Source organism: Delphinus delphis, chromosome 14, assembly GCF_949987515.2.
Source record: "Delphinus delphis chromosome 14, mDelDel1.2, whole genome shotgun sequence".
NCBI lineage: Eukaryota > Metazoa > Chordata > Mammalia > Artiodactyla > Delphinidae > Delphinus > Delphinus delphis.
This window is the reverse complement of record NC_082696.1, coordinates 443,533-453,303: the sequence shown is the minus strand read 5'-3', so window position 1 is coordinate 453,303 and position 9,771 is coordinate 443,533. Positions and strand designations below refer to the sequence as shown.

At 59.6% G+C, this 9,771-nt stretch overlaps 1 protein-coding gene across 1 annotated transcript; it reads right to left on the bottom strand.

Moving 5' to 3' along the window:
- Positions 1-443: 443 nt before the first annotated feature.
- DLL1 (delta like canonical Notch ligand 1) lies at positions 444-9,420 on the bottom strand. Its single transcript, XM_060030461.1, has 12 exons — positions 9,359-9,420; positions 8,325-8,739; positions 7,839-8,135; positions 7,046-7,106; positions 6,557-6,814; positions 4,696-4,756; positions 4,049-4,179; positions 3,758-3,927; positions 3,426-3,642; positions 1,504-2,299; positions 1,197-1,314; positions 444-1,099 (listed from the first exon to the last, which is right to left on the bottom strand). Exons 2-12 carry the CDS (start codon positions 8,376-8,378, stop codon positions 1,094-1,096), a joined length of 2,169 nt encoding a protein of 722 aa, XP_059886444.1. The 5' UTR covers positions 8,379-8,739; positions 9,359-9,420; the 3' UTR covers positions 444-1,093.
- Positions 9,421-9,771: the final 351 nt, after the last annotated feature.

Genomic DNA, 9,771 nt, shown 5'->3' with positions numbered 1-9,771 from the left:
ACCCACAAATCAATGAGTAAGTATTACTCGAGGACCGAAAGCCTTTGTCATGACGACATTAAAGTGCTCTGTGGGTATTTAATCCAAAATGAGGCTTTGTTCCAGTCCCGATAAAAATAAGGCTCCGATGGAAGGTGACCAGCTCCGAGGCTTCTCAGCACTGACCGGACGTGAAGAGCCCTCAGGTTTCCGTGCAGTTCAGGGGATGCTCAGGGAATCAAGCGACCAGCAGCACCGCGCCCGCCCCTTCCTTCTCCTGACAGTGACCTTGGAGGGTTCTCTGAGGTGGGCAGAGGAGCGAGGAAAGTTGCTTTTCATCAATCCAATGAAACTATGCAAAGACCTGGGAAACAGAAAAGCAGAGGCCGTTTCTGTCCTCACGGCTTCGGACGAGTATGAGTGAAAGTCTGCTCTGACGCGGGGTGAGTAAGTACACCTCTGGATGTCGTTCATAATATTTATTTTGGAAAAATATTTTAAAAAGGAATTTCTTCATTAACAAAACAGTAAAAAAAAAAAAACCTCAAATAACATTTGCACAATATTCCATAAATACATTTATATACAAAAAAATATAATCACATAGACCCGAAGTGCCTTTGTACATATTTACCAAAAATTTAAATTATAAAAATGAACATCACAAAATACTCAAGCTTTACAGATATCATGAAAAATATTTTTACAAATCCAAAAAATAACGCACATTTTTTTCCACCTAGAAAAAACACATTTTAGTATCAAAAAGGACAATAAAGGCAGTGTTTGTGATTCTAATTCAAGAAAAGACTGGCTCATAAGAATCCAACATATACACTCCAAGCAGTGCGAGCTTCTCACGTAGTGATCAAGTCCATTCATTTAAATATATATTCTTTAAAAGCAACTGTCCATAGTGCAATGGAAACGTCCTAAAAGGCAGTGCGACAGGCGCCTGGAACGCCTGCCGGCCGCCCCCTCGGCAGGAAGAGGACCTGGCTTCCCAGCAGCAGTCACGAGCACCTCCGCTCCTCTCAGCAGCATCGTCGGGGCAGATATCCTTGGAAGTTCACTTATTCTAAGAGAAACGGGAATTCGCCACATCACCTCCACTTTACACCTAGGGGGGCCAAGAGACAGAGGGGAGGTTAGCGCAAGTCATAGGCCCGGTTCCGACCCGGCCGGGCCGAGGGTGGGTCGGGCAGCCGTGCGCTGACCTCAGTTGCGATGACGCACTCGTCCTTCTCCTCGGATATGACGTACACCGACTGGTACTTTGTGTCTTTCGAAGTGGAGTACACAGAGTCCGGCCTTTTTCTTTCAGCTGCTTCTCCACTAGAAGGGAAACGAAAGACATCCATAGTCAACACGTGAAAACATTTTTGAACAGTACAATGACCAGAGCTTGGAGGAACACAGCCAGCTGGTCCCCCTGCCCGGCCTGGCCCGAGGCACCCCGCGAGGGTCGGGCACCCTCCCCCCTGCTGGCCTTCCCGCCTGTCCCCTCGGGCCCGTAGCACGCACCCCCTGAGGGTCGGGGCACTCTTCTCCTCCCCCGCAGAGCCCTGGGGCTGGCTCTTGGCATCACGCTTGCTGTGGGGCTCCCCGCTGGCAGCGGCACCCTTGAGGTCCTGCAGCAGGTTATAGCCCACGGCGGGGTCGCAAGCCTTGAGGCTGTTCTTCTCGGTGCCGGGCTCCGTGTGCAGGTCCACCTTCTTGTTGGTGTTCTTGATCTGCGTGGCCCCGATGACGCTGACAGAGATGTCCTTCTCCCGCCGGCGGTTGGCCAGGTTATTCATGGTCTCCGCCTCCCCCGGGCAGGGGTCGGCGGGGGGCCGGCGCTTCTGCAGCCTCAGCCGAACGCAGACCACGGCGGCAGCGCAGCCCAGCAGCAGCGTGAGGACGAGGACCGCGCCCGCGCCGACGGCCACCCAGGGGAACGCGCCGGCTTGGCCCTCCACGTACTTCTCGGTGAGGTCCACCACCACAGGGCCCGGGGGCAGCTCGGGAAGCAGGAACTGGCAGTTGGGGCCCCCGTAGCCCCGGGCGCACTCGCACAGGTAGCGGAGGGCCCGCTCGTGGCAGGTGGCCCCGTTGTGGCAGGGTGCGTGCTCACACCTGCTGACGGGGGCACTGCAGTTTGTGCCCGTGTACCCGGGGGGGCAGGTGCAGGAATACTCATTCACGCCGTCCCGGCACGTGCCGCCGTTGGCACACGGGGAAGAGGCACAGTCGTCCACGCTGTCATCACAGTGCCTCCCAGAGAAGCCGGCTTGGCAGCGGCACACGTAAGCATCGCCAAGGTCTACGCACTGTGCACCTGGGACACGGACAAGGGCAGCGGCTTGTCACCCAGAAAATGCCCTGAAGCACGTGCTGCCCCGGCCGCTGCGTCACACACCAAAGCAGAGACACAGGGGCAGACCGGACAGAGGCCACCGCTTAAGACAACATACATCAAACACAGGCCCACGGCGAGGGCCGGGGTGGGGTTTCTGGTCAAGCTCCATAAATCACCTAAAAAATACAGGCTAATACCTCCTGACATGCACCGTGCAAAACGCTTTGCCTACAGTGCTGCATTCGCCTTCACAGCAAGCCAACAAAGGACCCAGTTTACAGATGAGGAAACCAAGGCTTAAAGAGGATGACGTGCTTGCCCACAGTTACACAGTTAGTGACAAGTAAGACTTGAAACAGAAAGAAAGAGAAACGAAGAAAGGAAGGGAGGGAGGAGGCTGGGGTTTGGTCTTTGTCTTTCCAGAGCCAAGCCTGCTAAACCTCCCTATTCTTCCTCTCTAGACATGAAGCACCCACTGCTCTATTGGTTCAGCGGCTGGAAACCAACAGGAGAGAGAGCCTGACCCCAGGACGCCACACCTTCTGTACAGAACATGGAGAGCAAAGCGAGCTGATTCCTCTCCATCGATTATCACCCCCCACGCAGAAGCTCCAGACACTTCCAGAATGGTCCCGCCTGCCTGGGGCCCAGCTTCCCCCTCTGTGAGTTTGCTTAGGGCGCCCCCCCAACTCGTGGAGACCATACATCCTCGCAGCAGACGGCTCTGCTTGGTGACAGAGCAGAGCTGGGCTTCCCTCCAAAAGCGCAGTGGCTGGGCTGGCGCTGGGGCTGACCCGCTGATGTTCAGAGTCTCGGGCACCCGAGGTGCCGCAGGACGGCGCGCAGGTCATTGCGTCTCCACCTGCGCCGGGCCCTGCGGACAAGGAACGCCCCTGCCTGCCTTCCTAGCTCCCTGGGTGCTTCCAGACTCGGGGATGAGATTTCTATGAACAGTTTCTCACTGTTCAGACGGAAGGGCTTCTGAAACGCAAGGCAACTCACAAAGTGATGAACTCGGCCTGAAACTAAACTCTGCGCTTCTGACGCGTTCTCACCAGTGTGGACCACTGGACAACGTCTCGGATGGGTCAGGCGGCCCCCTTACCATTGGAACAGGGTGAGGAACTGCAGGAATCCATTTTCTTCTCACAGTTAAAGCCAGAGAAGCCCCCAGGGCAGCGGCAGGTGTACCCTCCCTTGGGGTTGTCCGAGCACCGTCCCCCGTTGAAGCAGGGGCCGTCGGCACACACCATGGCACTCAGCTCGCAGATCCTGCCGTAGAAGCCAGGCGGGCAGGTGCAGGAGTAGCTGTTCTCGAGGTCCTGAGTAATGGAGAAGATGAAGAAAGCTTTCCTACGTCGTTCCGAGGGACCCACACGGTCTGTCTCAAACCAGGGTTCCCGGTTCGGCAGGAGAGCCCACGGTGGCCAGACTCACCGTGCAGCTCCCTCCATTCCTGCAGGGGCTGGCACTGCACTCGTCCACCTCCGTCTCGCAGTTGGCCCCCGTGTACCCAGGCCGGCAAGAGCAAGTGTAGCTTCCCTGGCCCGTGTTGGTGCAGGTGGCCCCATTCTTGCAGGGCTTGTGGTGTGTGCAGTAGTTCAGGTCTGTGAGGGTGGAGACGGGAAGAGGAGGAGAAGGGAGGCCCAGGGTTAAATTCGGGAGACCGTACTTCCCTGAGACAGAGCCCGGGAAGCCAGGCTGCCTGGCGGGGGACAGGAGGCTTACCCTGGTTGCAGAAAAGGCCCCCCCAGCCTTCCTGGCAGTTGCATTGCCAGGGCTGCTGGCAGGTGCCGTGGAGACAGCCGGGGTACCGAATGCACTGGTCACAGTACCGGCCCTGCCAGCCCACTCTGCACCTTGGAGGAGAGGACAGAGTCAGTGGACGCTGACGCTACCGGCTTCCTAGCAACACCTTTCCCAATCACGAGAGACTGTCTTCCAACAGCATCAACACCGCTGGTTCTCAAATGAGGCAGGACACTGGACCGTCCTCAGGAGCTTTAAACCACGTGGATGCCTTCGTCCCACGTCAGAGGGTCTGACTCTGGGTCCAAGGGCCAACCGGGGCAGCATCTCTAGGTAATTCTAATGTGCTGCGAAGTTTGAGAACCAACTAAACTCTCTCTTCTTCTCTGCCAATTCTTTTTAAATCTCCATCTGTAAGTTCCACACCACTGAGGAGCTTAGATGGATGACAGCCCTTGACCCTATGCCCGTCCATGTATTTATTTAGTAGAAACACAGAAAAACAGCTCCCTCCAAGCAGCTAATCTTACCTGCGGTTTTCAAAAGCACATCTAGAGATGCTTTACTAATACGCTAGGTGTAAAAGGACAACAAGAAAAAGAAAAAAGCAGCTCTTGCAAACTTACTTGCATTCCCCTGGCTTGTCGCAAAACCCATGTTGCTCATCGCACCCCGGCAAGCAGATGGCTGCGAGAAGAAAAGGCACAGCGTCAAGCCCACCAGAGTGGCCCCCAGCACGACAGGGCTACAGACCGTGCCCAGCTCCGCCACAGAGCCTCGCCGAGCCCCGGGCGTCGGCCGTCCTGCCCGGTAGCCACGCGGACTTCACTCAGCCCAGGAGGGGCGTTCTTCTTAACGCAGCGGCTCCAGGACAAAAGAGCGCGGAAGCCCCCCCCCACACCCGGCCCCTTTTCTTCTAAGAGAGGGTCAGAAGTCCTTCCCCCTCCTCCTCCCCCACTTCCCAATTCTATGCACAAAGCTCCACCTCTTAATACCCAGAAAGTGTGTGTGTAGATAAGGGTGGACAGCTGGTATGCAGAGTACCAGGGCAAGACAGCTGCTCTATTGTCTGTTCTCTCCCAGCAGCTGCCCCAGTGCAACAATACCGGCCTCCCCCTCGCCCCCCATGCCCCCACCCCTCACACACACCCCAGCGTGTACACCACACACACACACACACACACACACACACACACACACACACACACACACACACACGTGCACCCTTTCCACCAATGGGAACAGGCGTGCGTCCCAGCCGCCTATCCCCGGAGAGATCTAATCGATGGCACGCGCGAGCTGGGGGCGGGGACAGACTCCAGTGTTTGAATAAGAAGAAAAAAAGTTTAAGTTTATGGCAACCCCACGGTGAGGGAGAGGGAGGGTAGCCAGGAGGGAGGCGGCAGGCCGGCCAGAGGTCCCGGAGGGGGTGGGGAGGCTGGAGGCTGAGGTTTCAGCTGGCTCCCTTCTCCTGGTTATGAAACTCATTAACAAGCCGCTCCACAAGTTTTTAAGACAACAGAGCCAGCTCAGGCCAAGGCGAGCTCAGAGGAGCTGTGGAAAGCTGTGCGGGCTGAGCGACAATGACACTGCAGGTACGCGCAAATCCAAACTGAGAAGCTGCGCCTCCCGGCGAGAGGTTCTGTCCTGCCAGAGAAGGTTCCCAGGCTCGGGGGCGGAAGCAAGGTTCCCTGGGGTTTCTGGGGAAGCCCTAGGACCCACCCCACCTGACACCTAGAGTGCGAGGTGGCAGTGAGGCAAGTGGGGTCCAGCTGAACCAGGCCCAGGAGCCAGCCGGTCCTCACAACCCTCCTATGCCCCCTGCACCTGTGCAGCTACCCTGCCTGCCTGGAGAATACAGAACTACGGCAGGCAGGGCCTAAGTCACTTCTGTAAAGGTATGTCCCCCCTCCCAGGCAGGGTACTACGTGAGCATCCCGCAAGCAGGACAAGCAGGGCTGGCAGGCCCAGGCCTCGAAACACACCCACCCACGTCCATAGACCCCGCGAGTGAAAGTGTCGTGAACAGTGGAGTGTTTTTAAACGGGCCAAGCACACCAACTCCGGAGAGAAAATGAAGCACTTTTCAATGAGAAGCTGTCTGGGCAAAGAGAACTCCTTTGGTAAAAGCACGCCCTGCACACAGCCTCCTCTCTGTTCCTCCCTTCCTTCCTCCCTCCCTTCCCTCAGGCTTACTTCCTGACCCCTGGCCCTGTGTCCAAAACCCTCCCTGATTAAGAAAGGCAGCTTCCCATAGCGGAAGTTGAAACGTCTAAGTTGACCCCAACCTGCCACTGGCTAACTGTGGGGTCTCAGCAAATCTCTCTGGTTCCCTGGCCCCGGTTTCCCCACCAGAACATCTCTCCGGGGCTAAAACCCCAAGATGCCAGCAGCTCAGAGAATACGTCCCCACTGCCGGGGGTGGGGGTGGGGGAGCAGGCCTGGGGAGGGTAAACTGAGGCAGCGGCGGCCCCCGCAGGGACTCACGCTCAGTGCAGTACTGGCCTTTCCAGCCAGGGTTGCAGACTTTTTCCCCTCGCTCCCCGCAGGTGAAGTGGCCGAAGGCGTCGTCGCGGGGGCGGCAGAAGACGGAGCAGCCTTCCCCGTAGTAGTGTTCGTCACACACGAATCGGTAGGAGTACTTGAGGTCTGTGCGACCGCTGCTGTGCAGGTCCTGGGACCACTCCTCGCCCACCGTCAGGTGCCTCTGCGTGGCCAGGCGGCTGATGAGCCTTTCCGGGTTCTCTGCAGGAAGAGGATGCTCTGTTGGTTCTGACTGGGAACCCAGAGGCTCGGGGAGTGAGGGAGGTGGAAAGGATGCTGGGCAAGGAGGCTGAAGGCTCTTCTCCTCAACCTTCCGGAGTAACTTGCAGAATGAAAGATGCAGACGTTTGTTTCTGGGGAGATCTGAACTCAAATACATAATAACTGGAGACGCAGTTTGCACAGTTTGGGAGCGTTTTGGTTTGTTTTTACCTGTTGCGAGGTCATCAGGAGAATCAGAGTGGAGAGCTTCAATGATCAGAGAGAAGGTTCCCTGGAGGAAGGGGGAGGAGACAGAAGATAAACCAGAAATGTTTAAAAAAGAATCAAAGCTTTCGGGACGACCAAGTCGTCGCAGGTCTGTGTGCAGTGTGTCGTGGGGGTGGGGGGGGGGGGTCTCTGTACATCTCTTGTCTGATTTCACTTTCCTTAAGGAAATGGAAGAACTTTTTAAAGAGTGGTTTCCTGACGTGTTTTTTCAGCCTGTTAATACAGGATATCGCAGTAAAAAAAAAAAAAAAAAAAAAAGAAGAAGAAAAAGAAAAGGAAAAACGATTGCGCGCAGCAGGCGGGGCTGGAGGGGCTTGTCTGCAGTCTCCTGGGGAAGGCGCCAAGCAGAGGGCCTGGGGGCTGTCAGGCTGCGAGGGCGACTGAACAACTAGCCAGTCCACGAGCTGGGGAACTAGAACTTTCCCAAGTGAAGGGGCCCGTTCAACTTGGGGGCTAGGCGCAGAGACCGGATACGGAAATGTCCCGGGTCCTCAGCCTCTCTGCCTCACTCTATCCCGGCTGTCACCTCCCACACTCCCCTCCGCCGCCGCCGCCGCCGCCGCCTGCAGATCACCCGGGCGTGGAGTCAATGCCCCAGGCCCCCGCGGACCGCGGCGCCCACCTGCCCAGGCCCAGCCGCGCGCCCCCGCCGCGCCCCGGAGCAGGGCTGGCGGCCGCCTCCCTGCCCACCTGCCGCCCGCCCCGCCCGCCCCGCGCCCGCAGGTGCGGCGCTCACCGGCCAGGTGAAGCCAAAGGGGAAGCGGATGGGGTTGCTGAAGGCGGTGTCCGCGCCCGCGCCGTCCGGGAGGCTGAAGGAGTCGACGCCCAGCACCGGCGTGACGGTGCTGCCGTAGGTGCAGGGAGGCTCGGGGGACACGCTGGCCTGGTAGTGCTTGAGGCACACGCGGAAGAAAGTCCTGCAGGCGCACGGCGGCGGCCCCGCGCCCCCGCGGCAGCAGTTGCGGTTCCCCAGCAGCCCCTTCTTGTTGACGAACTCCTGCAGCTTCAGCTCGAACACCCCGGAGCTCCAGACCTGCGGGCGAGGCTAGGGCGTGGGGCTCCAGGCGCGGGGAGCCCGCCCGGCCGCGTCCTGCCCCGGGCCCTGCCCCCCGCGCGGCCCGCGCCCCGGGTCCCCCCCCCACCTGACGCCACAGGGAGCCGGAGAGCCCCGCTGACAGCCTACCTGACGGCGCGGCCCTTAGGACCCCGCCTGGCAACTTACCTGGCACAGCAGGGCCGAGAGCACGGCGAGGGCCAGGGCGCACCGCCGGCCCATGGTGCACCGCCGGCCGCGCTCGCTCTCCTCGCGTCCCCCTTCTCTTCTGAAATCGCCAGGGAATGCTCGGGGAGGAAGGTGTCTCCAGGAGCGCGGGCAGGAAAGCGCCGCCGCTTTGCCTCGGGCTGGGATTATCCGGACTTCTTTCCTCAAGGGTCCGTCTCCGGCTCTTTCGGAGGCCGAGTTTCCTTAGATCCTCCCTGCGGAGGCGACTGCGGCTCCGGGGATGCACGAGGGGGAAAAAAAAAAAAAAGGCTCCCCGGAGAGATTGCTTCTGGCGCGGCAACTTTCGGTTTTCCCCTCTTTCTTCCAATCCACGAGTAGGTAGGGGTCGTCTGCTTCCTGGTTTTGTCTCAAGATTCTTCGCAGAAAAAAAAAAAAAAAGGAAGAAAGAAAGAAAGAAAAAAAAGAGAGGAGAGAAAGCGTCCAGATATTCAGCCCAATTCCCGACGAGCTGCAGGGCTCCCCGCGAGTCCGATTAGCGAGCCGGGGTCTGGAAATCCCACGCGCGAGGCGGTAATCCGGCGCCGGCGGAGCGCCCGCGGGTGCGGCCCGGCCAGCTCACTCGGCGGCCGCGGTCCGGGGAGCGCCCTGGACCCGAGTTTTTCCCAGGGACCCAGCCAGTGCCATCCAGGTCAACACCCGGGGTCCCGGACCGGGTCCCGGCGGAGGCTGCGCGCCAGGCTGTGCGTCTGGTGCGGCGCCGGCCGGGGCTCCGCGGGCGCGCAAGGGCTCGGGCTCGCCCCGCGCCGCCGCCTTATATCCCGCCGGCCGCCCGCATGGCTAATGAGATGCAAATGAGCAGCCCCCCAATCTGGCGAGAGCTGTCACAAAGGAGCCACTTTTCCAAACCCTCCTCTCAATGGATCGCCAAATGGTCAGTGAGCTGTAAAATGTGCAACCCTCCTCCCCGCCCCCACCCTCCCCGCCCCCGGCCCTCCCCTGCCCCCGCCCCCAGCCCCCCACCGCACCAAACGCACTCATTTACATTCCTGTAAAACGTTCACCGCAAGAATCCCCTCTGCGCCCGAGGCTGGTGCCGCCGCCCGGGCTCCTCGGCGCTGCCCTCCCGGCCACAGGCTCGCAGAGGCCCCGGGACCCGCGGGGGTGGCGCTGCGCCCCTGCCCTGCCGTGAGCCACCCGGCGGGTGAGGCCGCGTCCGGCCTCGGGAACTCTCCGGTCGCCGCGGCGCCCGCCTTCGTCCCTGTTGCGCGCCGCGGCCGGGGTCTGGCGGCGGGGGCGAAGTCGGAGGCCCAGTTCCCGGTGGGCCGCCCCTTCTCCCGGGCAGCCTCTTCCTAAGGAGGAGTCTCCGGGGCGGGGGACCGGGCACGAGAGGGAGGGGGCAGGCTTGAGCGGCGGGCAGAGGGTGGCGAGAGGGCAGCGGCAGTTTCGG